This window comes from Mchenga conophoros, linkage group LG14 (assembly GCF_057382185.1).
Source record: "Mchenga conophoros isolate Kocher_MC1m ecotype Shallow Benthic linkage group LG14, M_conophoros_male_GT1.1, whole genome shotgun sequence".
Lineage (NCBI taxonomy): Eukaryota > Metazoa > Chordata > Actinopteri > Cichliformes > Cichlidae > Mchenga > Mchenga conophoros.
Window position 1 is genome coordinate 17,841,761 of NC_140539.1, and position 20,517 is coordinate 17,862,277.

General features: G+C 40.3%; 2 protein-coding genes across 12 annotated transcripts in view; one reads left to right on the forward strand and one right to left on the reverse strand.

Moving 5' to 3' along the window:
- Positions 1-1,866: 1,866 nt before the first annotated feature.
- On the reverse strand, positions 1,867-5,743 carry serpinh1b (serpin peptidase inhibitor, clade H (heat shock protein 47), member 1b). 5 transcript variants are annotated; one of them, XM_085245619.1, is made up of 8 exons: positions 5,590-5,696; positions 4,904-4,935; positions 4,169-4,315; positions 3,882-4,074; positions 3,502-3,772; positions 3,312-3,410; positions 2,963-3,195; positions 1,867-2,856 (listed from the first exon to the last, which is right to left on the reverse strand). In XM_085245619.1, exons 3-8 carry the CDS (start codon positions 4,285-4,287, stop codon positions 2,554-2,556), a joined length of 1,218 nt encoding a protein of 405 aa, XP_085101745.1. In that variant the 5' UTR covers positions 4,288-4,315; positions 4,904-4,935; positions 5,590-5,696; the 3' UTR covers positions 1,867-2,553. The 5 variants fall into 5 exon arrangements, with proteins under 5 accessions (XP_085101745.1, XP_085101744.1, XP_085101742.1 ...); XM_085245618.1 differs by lacking the exon at positions 4,904-4,935 and having other exon boundaries at positions 5,590-5,743; XM_085245616.1 differs by having other exon boundaries at positions 4,169-4,935; positions 5,590-5,722.
- Positions 5,744-18,117: 12,374 nt separating this feature from the next.
- Positions 18,118-20,517, forward strand: part of gdpd5b (glycerophosphodiester phosphodiesterase domain containing 5b) — a 41,262-nt gene continuing 38,862 nt past the window's right edge. For 2 of the 7 annotated variants that reach the window (XR_014888355.1, XR_014888354.1), the window contains exon 1: positions 18,118-18,518. The gene's annotated coding sequence lies outside the window, so the exon portion shown is untranslated. The remainder of the gene's footprint in view (positions 18,519-20,517) is intronic. The other 5 variants (XR_014888357.1, XM_085245620.1, XR_014888356.1 and 2 more) reach the window with 4 other exon arrangements.

The window sequence follows — 20,517 nt, forward strand, 5'->3', positions numbered from 1 at the left end:
TGTCATTTTAACATCTATTGTCAGCACTCAAAACTCTAGTTAAATGAATCCGCCTTAATGTTCTGTTTCTGATGAGGTGCTCAGTAAGACGATACAAATAAGATACATGTTGAAAATCTATAACAGACCCAGTGAAAAATTCTCAATGATGTCAGACATTTTAAACCTGTAAAGCCTGAATAATGAAAAACATCAATAAATAAAACTGGAGAGATTATTCAACCTTCCGATGAATTAATAGAAGACATTGAATATCAGTTTGCATATACGAGCTTTAACTTGTATCATGTTTAATACATAGGGCGTTTTTGTGAAATTTATTGCTCACAGGCACACTGTATGTGTGTCGACTGTATATACATCAGGCTTTACGGGGAAAAAATCAAAAATGTAGAGAAAACATTATGTTTTTATTCACATCAACCAAAATTCCAACCAAACTTTTATTATTATTTAATTATTATTAACACACGTGAATTTGTAATCGTGTGTCAAGTGTCACATGGTTTCTTTAAAAGATAATGGTCCCATGTATATAACTTACACATATATATCCAGGACAGCAAGGAGTAACAGATGAACAGCACCACCTTCCGGTTCAAAGTAAATTAGCAAGTAAATACAATGTTATGTATATATAGTGCTTGTCACAGACATAAGAGCTAGAAAGCCCTGTACAACAATTAAAACACAAAATTTTCACAAAAAAAAAATTGGGAATGAGCGCTGAGCAGATTTTGGGGGTTTTTTTTTGTTTGTTTTGCTTTTTAACCTCTTATCTACTTCTTTTTAGATTAAAAAGTAAAGTAATACAACAATACAAGAAATGTCCCTGTGCACTGTAGTTTCATTGCGGATTGCATAAGGTAAAACCTTTACAAAGTAAAAAACTGAAATAGATACAAAATGTCGTTTAGTAGAAACGTACCTTTTTTTGATGCATGTTTTGGACTCAGCCCTAAGTATGAAGTAATCTTATATTCACGCGCTGAACAATGAAACATATTTTAGCCGATTATAAATTTTGCAAATTCTCCCACTGATCACATCATGTTATTTTTGAAAATAGAAGCATTATTCATGCTCAGTATACAAATCAACAGCTAAGTCAGTCAGCAATATATTGTAATGTATATTGTGTAACTTATATGATGTTTATTTGTCTTGTATATTATGTAACTGTAATGCAATGTGTAAGATCTGTGTAAATATAAAGTAACTAAATCACTCATTTGTAACACCTTAAAAAGCTCGCTCTCTCTTATTCTCAGCAACCACAAGGTGGCGGCATGCTTCTCTGTAGAAGACGCACTTGTGTCTCACAATGAGATTACGTCCTCTCGTATGAGAGGTTCTGGTGATTTTTATTGTAGCATTCTTTATTTTTATTTCTGTCCCAATGCGTATTTGACGTGCATGAAACAGAAGCCCTACAGGAATACTGAGAGTCTATGAGGCGCTCATTTATAGATGGTGGACCATTTCTCTAAACACTACCAGCCTAAATAATAACACCAGTGGGATCTTTTGTTGGGATCTTCCTGACAATGCAGACTCTACATTGTTTAAAAACTGGAGTGCGGGGTTCTCATGGTGAGTGGGAAATCTAATCTCCAGATGTTTGCGCATAGCAGGATGTAGCTGCAAGACAACAGCACACCGACAAAAGCACTGCATTCCAGACCTGGGAAGACTGTTTGACCTTCAGCCAGCTGGAAAAATTGTTATCCTTTAGAGATGTTAACACTAGCGTGCACACATTCTCCAGTTCAGCTCCCTATAGCACTCTATCATCCGTATTTGAATGGCATTCACGTGGTATTCATTCAGGAGATTCTCAACAAAGAAAAGAGCCACGCACAAATATGTTCTCTTCATTTTTTTTATTGAAAAAGGTCCACATTAATCACATAAATCACACCATTCCAACAGATTCTTTGTGGAAAATACCTACAGCAAGAAAACGACACAGAAGATGGTTTGCAACTTAAATTAAGCACCAGACGATTTGCCACCTTCCCCCTGCAAGCTCAGCTCGTGCAGGGGAACAGTTCAGTGCAGGCTGGAGGCAAAATGAGAGGGGGAATGAGACAGCACTGTAAAACAGCTTGTGCATCGATCTTTTTTCTCTTTAAACATTAAAGATATTGCAAAAAAAACAAAAACGCACACACAGGTCGTAGCCGAACACACGCAGGCAAAAACAGGATGTGAAAGAGGACTCGTACTTAATATAAGCATGCTGTCTGCTGTGCCGACTGCTGTTTGTTTGTGGAAGTCTTAAAAAAGGCACTTTTTTTTTAGATTATTCAAACCAGCATGTTCTTAAGACGAAGCCATGTAAACAGATTTGTTCCCTGGGAAAGTCGAATGTTTCTAAGCTCGGATATTCAGTCCACAGATTGTCAATTGGAATGTGCTACTGAGGTAACAATCATACCAAAAACAAAACATGCGCGCGCATAAAATCACACACAATTACACACGTGCACAGTTTCCTGCCATAATTTCACAAATAATAAAGCTACCCACCACAATTTATAACTTTAAACATTATAGCTCATCACGCATTTTGTCCCCTTTAGGTTTAACCACTCTGCCGATGTACAGGATGGAGTTGGTCTTGTTGTCCTTTACCAGGAAAATGAAGGGGTGATCTACGTAGAAGAGTTTGGGGTTTCTCAGCTTCTCAGTACCGAAGATGCTTGTGTCGTATGGGTTTCCTTCGATGTCAAGCTCCAGGGCTGATGCGTGGAAGACGCTGGAAAGGTAGAGATCCTTCTTTCCAGAGATGTTGGACAGGTCAGCCTTGGCTTTGTCCACAGCTTCTGTCAAGCCCAGCTCAGCCAGGTGTTTCTGCAAAACACAGATGAAGTTGCTCAGCGCTCTGGGTTCACAGTAATATTTTCTAACACTCTTAAAGTTACACTCCATTTGAGCCATCCAGTGTGCAAACATTTACCTGCAGGTTGTGGCTGACTTCCACTGAGATCTTAGGCAGGGAGATGGCTACGGCTCTGTTCTCCATCTTGCTGAGCCAAGTGTCCACCTGCTTCCTTGTCAAGAGTTTCTCCAGGCGCTCCAGGGGCTCCAGGTGATAGGGCATGATAAGGATCATGGAGGCCTGTTTCTGGCCCAGAGGCATGTTCAGCACAAAGACTTTATTTTCTGTGTCCTCGTAGAAATCATAAAGACCTGAGAGAGGGGCAGACAAAGCAGATCTTATCACATGTGTGTACTGGAAGGCGGGGTGGGTTATCAGCTTCTGGAGACATAATAAGATCAAAAAGAAAGATGAGAGAGAAACTCACCTGTGCGGTGCATCATGGGAACTCCGACAGTAAATGAGCGAGTAACCAGGAAACCACGGGTGTCCACCATTTTATCGTGGAATTTCTCCTCCCAGTGAGCTGTGAGGGGGGAAAAAGACACGAGGTCACAACTCTGCACAGGCGTCTGGCCTCACAAAGAGCTTCAGTCAGGCGTTAACGCCATACTCACGCTTAAAGAACATGGCGTTGACGATCATGGCTCCGTCTGGGTTTTGCACGTCCTTGGTGACCTCAGGCAGCTTGCCGCCTGTGGACTTGGCCGCCCACTCGTTGATGGAGTTCACTGCGCTCCTCTTGTCCCTGAAATTGATTTTGGAGTGGTCGTAGTTGTAGTGCTTCTTGCTGTTCTTCACAAACTCGTCAGCGAAGGACACAGAGCTGGGGCCGTAGAGGCGGTTGTTGATTTTCCAGGTGGTGTTGCGTGTCTTGGCGTTGCTCACCTGAGAAGAAGTGGCACATGTACGCCATTAATTTGTGATATAAAGACAACTCGGAGTCTATGGCCTGTGGTGATGATGGTGGAATTATGAAACAAGGGAAGCTCCTTACCTCAGTGAGGAGCTCTGACAGGCCTGCGTGCAGATGCTCATCCTTGAGTTTGTCAGCGCTGAGGACTGTTTTCACCTGGGAGGCAGTGGAGGCTTTGCCACCAAGAGCCACCAGCCCCAGAGAGGAGGCCACCACCACAGGAGAAATGATGATGTTCTCTGTGTCTTTCTCCTTTGCCATGGTGTGGTAGAGGCTAAAGTGAAATTAAAAAAATGCATATATTTATATATAAACACAGAGAATATTACTTTATGTTACAAGTGCGCCAGAATCAATAATATACAAACCTGAAGGCCAAGTTGGTGCTTTTATCAGCCAGCGCGGTGGCGTGGGTGCTCAGCTTCACATCCTCTGCAGAGGCCACCAAGGCCAGCAGACAAAGGCCTACAATGTTAGTCATCCACATCCTGTCTGTCTCCAACAGCAGCTGCACTCTGTGAAAAGGAAGCAAAGAGAACGATGATGACATTATTCCTTAAAAAGAACAAGAAGAAAAAGAAAAAGAAGAGCATGTTTGTGATATTCAGAAATATATTCATTTATTAAAATATATCTCAGAAAGAAAATGCCAGGGAGCCGACTACACTTGGGCTGTGGAGGAAGGGCAGAGTTGACCCAGCCCACTCAGGAGCTCTGGAATGTCTGAGGGAGTTTGAGGGAGACATGTTTCGTGCCACGTCAGCAGCGACCGCCGCCTGAGCTGAACAGCTGAAACTCGACGTTTACTTGGATTGAGCTGGATCTCGCTTCTCCGGACACATTTTAAGTGATACAAATGGTTAATAGTGTCTCCTCAGATGCGAGGATCAGAAATCCCTTTGCAACAGTCTTGCGAGACATACAGTGCAGACTTTTTTCATGTTGCCTGCAGAGAAAGAAAAGGGCGTATGCCTGTAGGCTGCACCCAAATCATCCCATCTCTGGTTCAAACAATGGCTCTGAATAACCAGCTGCACTGGCATACTGTTTCTCATGCAGACTCACACTGCATCTGTTCCTCTGTGATTGCATGTTTGTGATACCTTGAGATGTTTTCATTTCTGCGATTTTCATTCTGAAAGACAAGAGGTGTATGTAGTAATCTCTGTGGAGCAGGCAGTGAGAACATATAGGCAGATTCTCATGGAGAGAAACTCTATGCACAGTACGAAGTCTAACGTCTCTGTTCTAGTTTCAAGTTTTCAACCACTAGAATTTAAACATTAAATATTAAGCTGCCAATCTAGTCAACCCACCGCTCATTCAAGATGAGGCACTTTTCACTGTTTGTTTCCCGACCCTGGAGGGGGGGAAATACTTTGATCCAATGAGCTCCAATGAGTCAAAGTGATACTCTTCCTAGTGGAAAGACAAGCTAAACTGGGTGCAGGCACGCTACTTTCCTGCAAACCTTTTTTTTATTTGTTTGAACTGAATGCATTTAAACTGTTGTCAAAGTTCTGACATGGAAGCAGCAGAAAGCCTGCGCCACCCTGCCAGCTGCATGACAACTTTCAGCTCTGATAACAGGTCAGGATTTGTTCCCTACTGGAAACAGAAGAAATACAAGAAGTATTCTCTGACAGACAGAGGAATCTCAGCTGCAGCTTTCAAACTGGGTAAAATGGAGGGTAGCTGAACTGCAGCTGTAACACATGATAACAAAGCAGTTCATTCAGTCGCCGCATTCCTCCCTGTGAAACAAAGACCGTTATCTTCTGATCCTTACCTGGCACAGATTATCGCAGGGTTGCTTCTCCGAGCTGTGTCCGGTGGATAGCGTGGCTGTGACAGACTTCCCTGGCTCTATATATCCTAAAAGAGAATTTTCTAGAAGTTGGGAATGGGATATTCAAATGAGGGTGTCTGTGTTTCCTCAGGAAGCTGGGAGCTGGGACAGCCCCCTCTTGAAATCACAGGGTGGGATGAAAGCTGTGCCAACTGAAGTAAGTGCTGGTCCTGGATCAGCGTTAAAACTTTCCCACAAAAGGCTCCTGAATAGAAAATCTGAATCCTGGTCAGTCTTAAGTTTCTGCCTCAGTCCCCTCGGTTTTTAACACTGCTTGCTGACTCAATCTTAAACTCTGGTTTCATCACATGATTGGAGATAAAGATTAAGCTGCCACTGACTGTGAATTAAATGATTGTTTTGCATGCATATAAATACAGTGTTAAAGTTCTTTTTGCACTCTTTGGCATTTGTGTGTATGAGCTTCTCTTCAAGTATGGAACACCACCATGCATCAAAACAGTCTCCGCAGGCAGGATGTTACTCAGAAAGCATTTTTACTCCAGAATAAAAGCTCTAACTTGTTCCCTGGCTGTTGTTAAACTGCTGCTTAACTTCACATGGAAACATCCAGAAAGTTTCATGCAGCAGTATTCATGCCTCCCCAGAAGTTGCAGGAGCCTCAGCCCTACCCCCACACCCACACTGCCACGTCTGTCCAACTCAGCTGCTGATTGCAGGGTAGCTACTAAACGATGGGGGTTGTCTGGAAGACCACTGATGTTTAAAAAAAAGAAAAAAAAAGAAAAGCAGGATCTGCTTTCTTCGGAAAGAAAAGTTTCATAAAACTGCTGAGCCTTTTCTTTAGCACACAGATTAATGTTATTGTTGGTATTGTGATCTCAAAATCGCACATTTACATTCACAAGATTATCTGTCTCCTGTTTCATCTCTGATGTATATAAAGAGACCGAAACCTGCCTCCAGTACAAAGAGAGACATTTCATGCTATAGCTTTACTTATGCAGATAATAAAATATTGATCTGGGTGTCTGACACTGCAGGACTAGGTGTTCTCCAACTAAAGTATTTCCATCTATCTCTTGACCCCCCTCCCAGTGCTTTTCTTTTACTGCTCTCTACAAATTGCCCTGACATGCCAGCTGATGAGTGGCTTGACTTTTTTAGTGATGTGTTGGGGGAGGCATCTAGAACTTTCTATGAAATTTTGAGAGACAAAAAAAGTCCACAACCCACTCATAGCCATGTTTAGAACTCACAAGTACCTGAAGCTGAGTTACATACATGACTACCCAACAAATGAGCTCATTAACAGTTTTTACAACCCACCCCACCCCCATGTTTGTTTGTCCTTCTGAAGGCCCAGGAGTGACAGTTTACACTGAGATTCCTCAGCATGTGCAGACTCGAGTTCAACCAGATGCCAATTAATCGAGACTAAATCATTAAGATAAAAATGCTTTTACTCTCTGCCTTGTGTGGTATAAAGGGACATGCATAAGAAATGATGTGGGAAGGAAACAGTTACCTGCTGTTCCCCTCACAGTGCCTCATCTGTGTGGTCTAAATATACACCACGTGTGTGTACGTGTCTGTGTGAGCATGCAGAAGCTTCCAGAGCTTTTCCCAACCAACATCAAACACACAACTGAATAACTGTGACATAATCACGTTCATCAGATAGAAGATGCCTAACCGCAACATGATGCAATTTTTCACCATTAGAAAATTAAAAGACCATCTGCAGATTGCGTTTTATAAAAATAAGCAAAAGTAAGGATGCAGGCACGTGCCAGACACGTTTTCTCTTCTGCAGAATCTGATGCAAGGGTGGGAATAGTCTTCAGAGGGTGGAGCAACTCTTACATAACTCCAGGGAAGAATTGCTATTCGAGGACAAGGAGCCTATGCAACATCTAGACGTCATTGCACCAGCCATCAGCAACGACGGCAACTTCTTTGCTTTCTGGAGTTTCTTCAGTAAACTCTTCTCTTGGATAATATATATATATATATATATATATATATATGGAGGTTGTGAACAGAGTTCAGTCTCTTCAGTCACTCCTGACATCTGTGTTAGTTTATCAAACAAAACAAAACCTAAGAGAGGCTTTCTCAATGGTGAGCTTCCTGTTTATCATTTTAAGATATATGCCTGTTTGGTTTCCTCCAAACGTACTTAATAGGGCCTGAAAATCTGTTTATGGATTCCAATATATACTCCATCCAGGTGGAATAGAGAGAAGAGGAACCTTTTTGTTACAAAAAAAAAAAGTAATTTACCTAAGAAAAGTAAAAATGCATAAAAAGTTTTCTGCATGATTCAAAGTTCCCACATCAAAGTATAAAGTTTTAAACAATTTCAAGATGATATCCACGCAAACTACTAAAGGTAGGACTCCAAACTGAGAAACACAAAGTTGTCAGTGAAGAACTTAAAGCACAGCTGCAAGAAGATGACGCAAGACCAAAGAAATGTTTCAGCTCAACTGTATGATGTAACTGTGACGGGCCTAAGCTCACGGTCAGTATCAGTGGTTGGGCCTGCTTTTTACATTCTCTTTCTCAGGTCCAGGTTCCTCACTAGTGGTGTGCGGATCGATACTGAAACATCGATTCTTCCGGCTGTATAAATGTGTCGCAGCCCCTGGCGTGCACACTCACAACAATGGCTGAGCGCAAACAGAGTCCTGTGTGGACACGTTGTTGTGGCAACACCACTGACCTTGTCAAACACCTCGGAGTAAATCACATCACAGAATATGATAAGCTTATGTTGAGGCGAACTGAAGAGGAGGACAGGGACAGGTGCTGCTAGGGCGAGACAGACGTCTCTCGCAGAGTCCTTTAGTGCTGCAGGCAGGCAACATGCTCAAATAGCGTACAACGTCAGTTTTTTTTGTTTCTATATGATTATTCTGCATTATTAAGCAATAAAAACAAGTTGTCTAATGTCCTCTAATCATTATGAAGCAATATGGTTATGTTATTATTACAATTACATAATACAATTATATATTGTATTATGAAATGCAATGAAACATTAAGTTTTTGTACAGAGTATCGGTATCGGATCAGTATCGCCAATACCACCCTGAATTTTACTTGGTATCGGATCGGAAAGGAAATCGGTGGTATCGCACATCACTATTCCTCACATCTAATAAAGGACTTCATCTGCTTGGTAGTCTCTATGAGCTGAAATGTCCTTTGTCTTTTGAGCAGTTTTGTTCTTGGTCAGATTTACAACTGTAAAATGGAGTGCTTTTGGAGTGCTTTTTACAGTAAACACCAATCACACATCTTACTGTTGGTATCTTAGTATACTACCGGTCATGTTACAGAACTAAGTTAAACACACATACATTTGATGGTGTGCGTGTATCTTTACATAAATATATTCATAGATATATTCATCATTTCTGGATCCAACTTTTTTTTGGTACAAACAATAATCAAACCTTCAGTTAATGTATAAAATTTGTCAATCAGCCAGTTTAGTCCACTTTTATAAAAATACATACAGGCTTTTTAATCGGTCCTTGGTTTGTAAGTCTGAAATGACTCATATTAATGACAGATAAAATATTTTTTGCAATCGAATGCTAAATGAGAAAATGATTTAATGATTTTTAAGTAAACTGGAGAGTTACATGAGCTTTTAACTCACCCTGATCTAGAAGTTAAACTTCAGAGCCATCCCCCGATCACTGTAAACTTTTAAAATGATCCACCTGTTCAGCTGCATTAATAGAATTACTGACCCTTTTTTCTCCTGGTGCAAGTCCAGGAAAAAAAAAATTATATATATATACACTGAACAAAAATATAAACGCAACACTTTTGTTTTCGCTCCCATTCCCCATGGGATGGACGTAGAGACCTAAAATTCTATTGTGTGCAGTTACACACAAGTTACACACAAGCACTCATATATATATATTCAAATAATTTAAAAAAAATGTTCATTTACCTGTTACTACCACACACCAAATACCGTCGTTGGTACTTGCTGGCTTGTGTAGCCTCTAGGTAACAAAAACTCAACACTGCCCCTAGCATTCTGGAGCGCTTCTGTTGTCTTTTGTACATGTTTTGGAGTTTTTACGTGCTTCTGAGTTTTTACGTGTTTTGAAATTTGTACGTGCTTTGTCTGTACGGGCGACCGTAAATATACTTTTATTTATTCACCCCACATACAATAATAAATAAATCATAATACAAAAACCAACTATTCACATTTCAACTTTTACCCTTTTACCCCTTTACCCCCTTTACACCCTGATTGGGACCCACACCCAGTTTCACACCTTGGCTCAGGCGATTAGAGGATCATCAGGGGGTCCTTTTGTCCCTCTGTGGGGGGAAACTCCCACTGAGTTTAAATCTGGGACTCCCCACCATTTGACCTTAGAACTGAAGAAGCTTCTCGGAAGAGAGGTGAAACGTCTTCAAGTAACTTAAAGAAGTCCAGACGCTTTTCTTTGCAAACTCCTTTGATTTCAACTTTTAAATATTTAAATTTTCAGCTTTTTCCTTTTAAACAAATTTAAAGTAAAACAACACAAAACACTGCAAACCACAACACAATTAAATATAAATTAAAATATGAAAACGAAAAGGACATGCATATTCTCTGTCATATGGGCCTGCATGAATAAACTTTCTGAATCCTTTATCAAAATAGTTGTGGATGATTACTATACCTTTGTCCCTGGCTCTCTTTCTCTCTCTTTCCCTCCCGCTCTGTTCCTGTGCTACTGCAAGTGTAACTACCGCCCCTCCCCCCTCTTCCCAGCGCAAAGGCGTGCAGAGTATAGCAGGAAAAAAGTGCGAGAGAGAGGGTGAGAGAAAGAAAAAAAAACCCACAGCTCGCGATAAGGAGCCGGCTCGCGTCGTTCACTTCCAAGACCCGGCTCTAAGAGCCGTTTCGTTTGCGACCGACACATCACTACAAGCGGTGCGGCTTCGTAGCTTAGCAAAGTCTTACTAAAACATTTGACAGATTTTTGAGCACCGTGTACCACATAAAATCGTTTCGAGGTCAGTAAACACAACCAGAATTCATACATAAGGCACATGGGACTATAAGGGGCACTGTCGATTTTCCGAAAAATTAAAGGATTGATTTTAAGTGTGCCGTATTTTCCAAAAAACACGGTAATAACAACGGCCCGCTAGCATGCTCTACCAGAAAATGTGCTTTGTTGTGTATCTGACGGACGAAAGCTAAACCAGTTTCACACCACTGAAGTTGCAGCATTTTAACAAAGCAATTCTGGTTCATCTGTTTCATTCAACGATCCGCTTTCGCCCTTCTTATTCTCCGTCACCGCCATGCTTTTTCCGCCATGTGTGTATGAAAACAAAGGCACTGCGCATGCGTGTCTTACCCGTATTCTATCGCCATATTTAATTTTCTTATCGTTGCCCAACATTATACCAGTATTACTGTGAATGGTATGATATGGCCCAGCTCTACTTGCATGCTTTGGTCGCATATGAGGTAAATTCTATTAAAAAATTGAGTTTCATGATGTGACTGTGTAGCCACTATTGTTTTAAGGCTTTACAGTCATAATTGGTGACGATCCCAACCCAAGTTCCAAACATTAACCCTAAATTTGTAAATTCCTTTTCAACCAAGCAAACAGAAATAATTCTTTTGTAGGGAAACAGAATACATATCCTATAGGGTTAAATTTAGGGCTAAGGTCATCACCAGTCATGGCTTTCTCTTCAGAGGGCCTATATAGCATGAATATGCCCCCTGGTGGGACAAATGGAATGCTCCCTTAAAACATGACCATTTTGTTTTGTGTGTTATTGTTTTTTACTGTAATAAAAGTAGGAGATTATTTTCAGGTTTGAATTCTTTCTGGAGAAATTACTTTAAATTATTTAAAAATCTTTTTCTTAAAATAAAGGCAATGTACTGAATTGCAATAACGTTATTGCACTTTGGCACTACGGACATTAAAAGAAGATTTGCACAGAGCCATATCCCTTCCCCCCAAGACATGAAGCAGGCATGAAGAAGATCTGGGCCCCAGACATCTAGAGGCCCCCCAGAGCGCAAGAGCACAAGAAGAACTGAGGGCCCTCCACACCCCAGAAGGGACCTGGCCAAGCCACGGGGGTGAGGCCCTGCCAAGCAGCCACTGAGAGTGAGCAATACATACCTGGGCATCCATCCCCAGACACAGAGAACCACCAATACAATGACAGGTGGGGGCATCAGCCACTGGCACGAAGTGTGGTGGGGAGAGCTAGGCCTCCATACCTGGGTGTGGGGGCTGAGATGTACTGAGAGAGGTGCAGTCTAAGACCCAACCTGACGCACAGACACAGACAAACAGGCACACACAGACACAGAGATCCATTCCCACTCTCATGCACACATCCTGGAGCCAGCCACTGACCCTGGTAGGCACCCCTGTTCCCCGAAATCCAGCAAGGCGAGGGAGCCCGGGCCCATCCAGAATGGGGCCCACAGAAGCAGCACCGCCAAGCCCTACAGAGCTTGGGGTGGCCCAGCTGACCCCATTGCAGAGGAAAAAACACCCACCCCAACATTCAGTGAACTCCCACACTACATAAGACAACAGACACCCAGGATGAGTTCATCTTCCATCTCTGTTAGCCCAGCCAGCCCAGCCACTGGCAATCATTTCAAATTTGAAACAAATGCTAATCAGACCCACAGATAAAATGTGTGATGTGAATCAACAACCACTAGATGGCGCAAAAACACAACTTACTACATGACACCATTACACCACTGCAGTTTTTGGCAGCATCCTCAGAAATAAATTGCCAAAGCTGTAGTTGTTGTTATATTTAACTTTTGCCTCTTTTATGCATTTTAATTCATGGGCCAGTTTTTGGAAGTGCTACTGATCTTAACAACAATAAAACCATCGGGGTTTTATTGTTAGATCATTTTAAAATGATGTAACTGTTAAATCAAAGCCCCACCATCTCATATATTATATCTGTAAGAAAATGGGTATATTCTTACCCAGAACTGCCAAAGGTAACATAGTTTTTTTGTCATGTCTGTGCAGAGAAGTGGGGGAACTGCAGGGTGATGCTCAGAGCAGAGCAGCCATACCGCAACCATATCTCAAACTTGTATCTCATGAAAGGTATCAAGTTGTTTTGAGCCAGAATGAACATTTAGCCTATGTACAATACAATAAGGCAGGGTCATAAAGATACTTGCAAAACAGCTTATTTTTAACCTCATAACTCATCTTTATTAAAGCCTATTTATCAATATAACCAAAAATGTTGGAGATTGCAAAAGCACTGGCACTCATGTTTCGGAACAACACCAGGCTGTGGACACACTTTTACTGTCATATTTTTACTGTAATTTAATTATTAAAATGTCTTCCTAATTTATTTATTTATTTCGTTAGTTATTTGTTGCCAATGTGAAGCCATTAAAAAAATCTGAGCTCTGTTTTTAATCCGTTCTTTATTTACATAATTACCGCATATTATCCCAAATTAATTTTGAGCTTCCCCACACTACTCTTCTTCTCTGATAATTAACTTATTTAGATGTGATAGTGATTGTGGTGCATGTTGCAGACTTTGTTTATTAGTGAATTTTTTAGTTTTAATTTGTAATGAAATCATCTGAATCATTTATAAAACTAATTTAAAAAGCCTAAAACTTACTCTTAAGTAATTATTTTCTCTGCTTTTCTCTGTGTCAAGCTGACCTGGCTGAATGAAGGACTCCATAGTATCATATTCTGTTCTCATACAATCTTTCAGTGCCTGATATACACAACCATATTTTGCACATAATGTTCTGACCGTATTCTGTGACCATGGCAGACAGATAACTTGTCTCTATTTGTATTATTATTATACTTAACCCCACCCCTTTTTTATTGTTATCTTTAAAACTGGTTTGATGTGTCATACATTAATTGTCGTTCAATCTATTCTTTTATTTTGTTTAGGGTTAGTAACTTGCATGCATTATTTACATGCTTTAAACTGTACCTGCTTACATTTAATATTTAGTCTTGCATTATTTATTTTGTTTTATGAATCCAACCTGCATGCTTCTCTGCATTTTAAGCAGCAAAATGTGCTTCGACCTGGAATCAAATACACTATATACAAAATATTTTCCTTACTTTCTTTCATTTTTGATTCATTACATATCATGTATAACCATGCGTACACATGCTATATATAGTTCAGTTCAATTCAGTTTAGTTTTATTGGACTCACTTTTATTTATATAGCACCAAATCACAACAACAGTCACCTCAAGGCCCTTTGTGTACAGTGTTGTGGGAAACTATTTGCCTGCTTCTTGATTTCTTTGTTTTCTGCATATTGGTCACACTTACATGTTTCAGATCATCAGACCCATTTTCATTCTAAACAAAGATAACCTGAATGAATATAAAATGCATGTTTTAAATGAGAAAAAAATAGCTATTCTAACCTGGTCCTGTGTGGGAAAAATAATTGCCCCCCAAAACCAAATAAATAGTTTGAGCACCCTTGGCAATGAGCCTTTCACATCACTGTAGAGGAATTTTGACCTGTTCTTCTTTGCAGAATTGTTTTAATTCAATCGCACTGGACAGTTTTTGAACATGAACAGTCTGTTTAAGGTCAAGCCACAGCATCTCAACCTGATTTGAGTCTGGACTTTGATTAGGCCAAAAGCTTAATTTTGTCTTTTCTTTTTTTAAGCCATTCTGAGCTGGAATTGCTGCTGTGGTTTGGATCATTCTCCTGCTGCAAAACCCAAGTGGGCTTAAACTTTAAACTGATGGCCCGACATTCTCCTTTTGGGCTTTCTGACAGGGAGTAGAGTTCATTGTTCCTTTAATTACATCAGGTCATCCATGACTTGAAGCAGCAAAGCAGCCTCAGACCGTTACAATACCACCACCATATTTAACTGTTTGTATGATGTTCTTTTTTATGAAATGCTGTGTTCGTTTTATGCAGCTGTAACAGGACTCGAAGCTTCCAAAACGTTCAGCCTTTGTCTCGTCAGTCCACAGAATATTTTCCCAGAAGTCTTGGTAACCATCAAGTTGTTTTTTTGGAAAATGTGAGATGAGCTTTGAACTTTCCCATGGATGCCAATTTTATTCAGTCTCTTTCTCATTGCTGAATAATGAAGTCGGACGTTAACTAAGGCAAGTGAAGCCTGCAGTTCCTTAAATTATATTCTGAGTTCTTTTGTGAACCCCTGGATGAGTAATCAATGCACTCTTGGGGAAATTTTTGTAGACCAGCCATTCATGAGAAGGTTTAGTTTTCCACATTATAATAATTACATGTATAATTAATTAATAATTATAATAGCTCTCACCTGGTTCACAACACCTTAGAAATGGCGTTGTAGCTCGATTGATTGATGTCACTGACTTTGTTTTTCAGCTGTTCTTGACTTTCTTTAGACTATTTCATGAAGTGTTCCTTTTGGAGCTTTTTAAGCCTGCTTTAATTTGTCAAACAAGTTGGCAGCAAACAGGTAAGAGCTTTTTCTATTTACTCAGGTTTAAATTTGTTTGATCTGAAACATATAATTATGCAAAGCTGTGAGTTTGATAGTCAAGGAGTAGCACTTTCTGTCCCAATATTTTTTACATATCAAAACCAAAGGGAAACTGAAAAATCCTCCCAAAAGCATAAACCTTCAAGAGCTGACTGCTGGCTGCCAACGTCAGGAGACACCTCTTGGACTGTGGTTGAATATATGATGAAATCGCTTAAATCCGTCCAATAACTTCATCAGCTCCTCTACAAGATATTTTACTGAGTTGCTGCCATGCTAGCTCCTCTCTGAGTTGATGTGAGAACTATGAAAACATCATACCCAGCTGTGAAATTCCAGCAAACCTACAAAGTCAGAAGAAAGCCGCAGTGTTGGCTTTTTAGTCACTCAGTCTAGACTGTCTGTGCATTTCACCATTTCATCCATATTCAAATCTTTCCTGCTCTTTTCAAATTTTGTCTCATTCTAGTGAGCATCAGTCACAAGCTCTGCCATATTACATAATAATACCTGGAGGGGAGACCCCCACCAGCCATCCTGCCCTTCCTGTCTGTGCATGCTGGCTGGCATTTTAAAATGGGTGGAGTTCAAAAGCATGCACAGCAGCTGGAGCTGCTGACTAATGCCAACCTGTGGTGAGAGGACCAGGGAAGCCCGGGCCAGCCACATCAAATGGGGATTTGTCATAGGATCTCTTGCATCCTCATGCACAGAAGCACATAGAGAGGTAATGTCAAGGTGTGTGTGCCTCTGGTGACTCCATGTATGTGAGTATCCGAGGTGGCTGACAACATGTATCACCAGTGTGTGAATGTGTGTGTGAATGGGTGAATGACTGAATGTAGTGTAAAGCGCTTTGGGGTCCTATGGACTAGAAAAGCGCTATACAAATGCAGGCCATTTACCATGCAGGCCATGTATCTGAATTACTTGTGCCAGGAAACTAATGTGCTGTTTGACAACCAACACCTACCCTTACCCCATGAGTTCTCCCACCTGACCTTTTCTTTGTCATGTGACACTACATCTGCTCCCGCTGATCATCTCTCTGTGAAAGCAGACTGCATTATTTTTTACTGTTTTATGTAAGATAGCTTCAGCTCTTCATCTCCATTAGCTGAGAATCACTGGCACTGACTGTTTCCTTGGTGATAAACCTGATTTGGTTTAACCACAACTCCCACATCTCTTGACATAAGGAACACCCAAAGTTCAGGCAAAGCAATTAAATGCAACTCATCTTGAAAACGTTTGAAAATTTCAAATGCTCTATCTGCAGATGAGTCATTTCTCCCACTCGTGAACTTCCATTTTCTAAGACAACCAGATCATCACCGTGAGAATAAGTTTTACTTGTATCACAAGAAGCTTTATGTGCAGAGAAATTCTGCATGGTTTCTCCACATGTGGTCAATTTTTGCACATGAGTACTAAACATTTCACAGTGCGTCCAGCGGTCGATCATGAGGGACTGCTGCCATTACATGCTGTCTCTGATTATAACTGCAGATGGTGTTTGTTTGACAGAAATCAATAAATCGCTTTCGTTTGATGAGTCATAGACATGTGTCTGCATATCAAGTCTGAACTGAAAAAAAGGCTGAGTGCACAGACAAATGAGTGGTGGATTATTGTGATTTTTCTAAATGAATGTAATCAGATATAATGCTTTCAAGTGGTGCAAGAAGGTACACTGATCCAGAGCCCAAGCAATTTATTCTTGGGCCGATATTTGCTGTTTGTCGATCTGTCAAGATTACTATTTATTATGGCTGATAAATAAAATATTAAAAGTAAAGATGACATGGGAGATATTCAATCATGTTATAAGTGTTAATGCTGAATAAGTTGCCCACTAGAGGGCACTCTGCAAATGTCTTTAGAGCCACAAACACAACAAGCAGCTGATCTGAGCTGTTAGGAAGAGTATAAACTAATACATTAAAAGAAAACCAACAAAAAAACCCCCAAACAAACTACAGATAATAAACGTGAGAGAAATGTGTTCATATGGCTGAAAGAAAAAAGTATCAGCTGATATATCGGAATACACACACATGTACACACACACACACACACACACGTAGAAAAATATCTAGTATACACATCCAGAAATGCATATACTATTATATATTGTACATATATTTATTAGTTTCAGATGTAGCCATTCTTGTATTTTGCTTGTTTACATTATTGTATTTTGCACAACTCTGTTGCTTGTGAAGCTCGCACACAAGAATTTCACTCACATGTGCTGTACCAATGTATCTGCACATGTGATGTGACAATAAAAGTGATTTGATTTGATTTGAATACCGAATTTTAAATGACAAAATATTGGCATCGGTATTGGTTTTAAAAGTCCTATAAAACAGAGCTTTAGCTATTCACTTGGTAAAGAGAATCACAGAAAATATGGACATCAAGAAATTATGTTTAAAATGGAATTTGGCTAAATGGAAAGACATTGTACCTTAATCAGTGACAGCAAAAACAAAACATTTAAAATCTATGCTAAGGCAGTTATGATGTCACGTATAAAGCAGATAAAAAATAATTTCAAGCTCAGATGGCTTTTGTTGCACTTGTCAAACAAAGGTCAGCTTTTGATCAAGATTTCTTAATGTCAGCTTGGTGAATTAGTTATGCAGTTAAGATAACAGATTAAACCAGTGCTCTTTGGTTTATAAACTACTGTATTTGAGTACTGATGCATTCGTGTCGCCTCGAATTTTCGGTTTACATCTCAGCTGATGGTAATGAGGGTACCGTTTGACGTCAGAGGTGTTAGTGCTGAAAGAAATTTATTTCGGCGGCATGATGTGTCCAAATTTAGCAGAAAACTGGTCACTTTTTTCTTTTTGGTTAATTCAAACAAACTGGAGGGTTTGGGGGCTGTCTTTTTGATGTGTCATGAACGCGCAGGCCGGGAGTAAAGTCAGCCCGGTGACGCCTCCTCACTGTAACAGAGGGCTGGAGATAAAAGGACCGACATTCACTCCTCCCACTAGCCAGTACATTGAATTACTTTGTCGGTGTAAGTATCCGTATTCACGCAGGGGAGGCTGAGTTAACAGAGAAGAGAGGGGGAAAGAAAAACCCGGACGGAGCGGTTCAAAGATAAAGGAGACAGGAGTTATTTTAGCTAGGACATATACCGGTCACAGCGTCCGCACTCAGCCGGCATTTTTCTCCTTAGTTTTCTTGGTGAAACTTCGGCTCCTCATCCGTTACCGCTGGCACGGGGTGTCCCCGTTTGACTGTTGAGTCGGGGGCTTTTTTTTCTTTTTCAAAGGAAACGAAACTTTTTACACGGAACCTTCGAGCCAGCTGATAACAAATAAAGGCACCCAGAAAGGTGAGTGTATCTATCTTTAACCTGTTTTAGTTTATTTGCAGTTACACACCTCATTAAAATATGTTCCAGAGACTCTTGACCACTAGCCATCAGTCCCGTAACGTGTCGGCGGTTAAATATGAGGCAAGTCAAGTGTCCTTTTTCACATGCAGAGGTTAGAAGTACATGCAGTCCATTAGCTATGACCATGTGCATTTACGCATCACTTACGGCATATTGGTGGATACGCCCATGGTGATGTTTTCCCATTGGAGGGGCTCGAGTCATACATCAGCTGCACTCTCTTCATTATCTATTGGACAGTAAGGTTCATAATGCAAGTGGAACTAAGGAAGCTGAACACGGGGTCCTCCATCCATATGCCCAATGTGCGTTTGCTGATGTGTTGTGGACTGCTCTTAGGTTACCACTTGCATAATTCATGGCACTATTATTTTTTTTCTGTTTGGAGAGGTTGATTGCTGTTTGGATTTCCCTGGTGTACTACAAGAATACAAGATTACCCTCTAGATTTGTTTTATGAAGCACTTTATCGGAGGAAGTTTATTCATCTTCAGACTTTGTCCATTGGACAGCATCCATTTGGTCAACTGTTAATAACCTTCGTGGCAGCTTTAACACTTCCCCATCTGCTACTAATTACACTTTAGTAAAAAACAAAACAAACTAACACTTTCTGTTCAGAAAGTGTTAACAGATGGTATTTATTTATGTCTCACAGGCTACCTATTACTTTTGAAGGACTTGGAGCTTGCTTAGACGGAGTTTCAGTAAAATCAATGACTGAGACTGAGTAAAGACTTTCAAAGTGACTATGCAAGCTTTTTGGTCTCTTATGGATTAACTGTCTTTGGAGTGGAGTATGCTGATCCTGTATTTTTGAACCTCTATGGGATGGCACAGTGTAGGGGAGCTCCTTTTTTGATGGCAGCCAGAACATTATTTTTATTTATTTCTCTATTACCTTGAGGCAAAGTTATTGCTCCTCTTTCAACTGAGCAAAAGGATTTTAAAGCTATGTGTAAAAATTTAGACATAAATACAATAACCTGTACTGTTGTTTCTTTTGAAATTTTTAAGTATAAAAGGGCAGAGCTGTTTTTTTTTTTTTCTTTTTCTTCTTTTTTTTTATGTTTAAAGTTTATCAAATGCCTCTCAGCTGACTGTCTCAGGTTTGTCTGGGCGGGGAAAGATATACTTCTTAATAGGGACGTGAAATTTCACATAATTCCCAGGTTGTTTTTCTTCTTCTTTACTTACAAAAAATAAATTTATAAGTTAAAAAAAAAAAAAATCAGAGAATGCTTGAAGTCCTTAAATCAAACGTGTGTCTTTCAGTACCTAAGTGCATCAGGGCCCAGTCAATGTGACTGTTAAATCAGCCCCTCCACAGTAGATGCACATATTCGCTGCATTTAGTTACAGTTGGACAGATTATAAAAGTTTCACTATGAGCTGTGTGCAAAAAGGGAGTGATTCACTTTGATTCACACTGGAAGCCATTTGATATGACGTGTTGACCCGAGATCAAAGGAAGCCATATTTGCCGACTTTTAGCGAAATGACCACTGGTCAAGGGAAGTGGGTGGGACTCAAGAAAGCTCTTTCTTTAACTTCCAGGTGAACAATTAAATTGACTACTAATGAGAACCCAGGATACTGCTGGTAGACATATGACTTGGTAGTAGTTGTATCAGTTGATCACCTAGGCAACCAGAACCTTAAATGTCTGCAAGACACCAGCAATCAGCTCCATAGGTGTCTGCAATGAGCGACTGGTTTTGATGTGGAAACAGCTTGATGGTTGGCCACTGGTTGGGGTGGGGGAAAAATCAATACAGCAGCCTATTGTGACATTGTATCAATCCAGATATTGATGTTTTATTAAATATATTTAAATTCTTTAGGAATACTATGAATATCTCATGCAATACCACCTTGGGATGATCTTAACCATTGCGACTTGTTTTGACTAAATGGTTGCCCAGAGATCAATAGT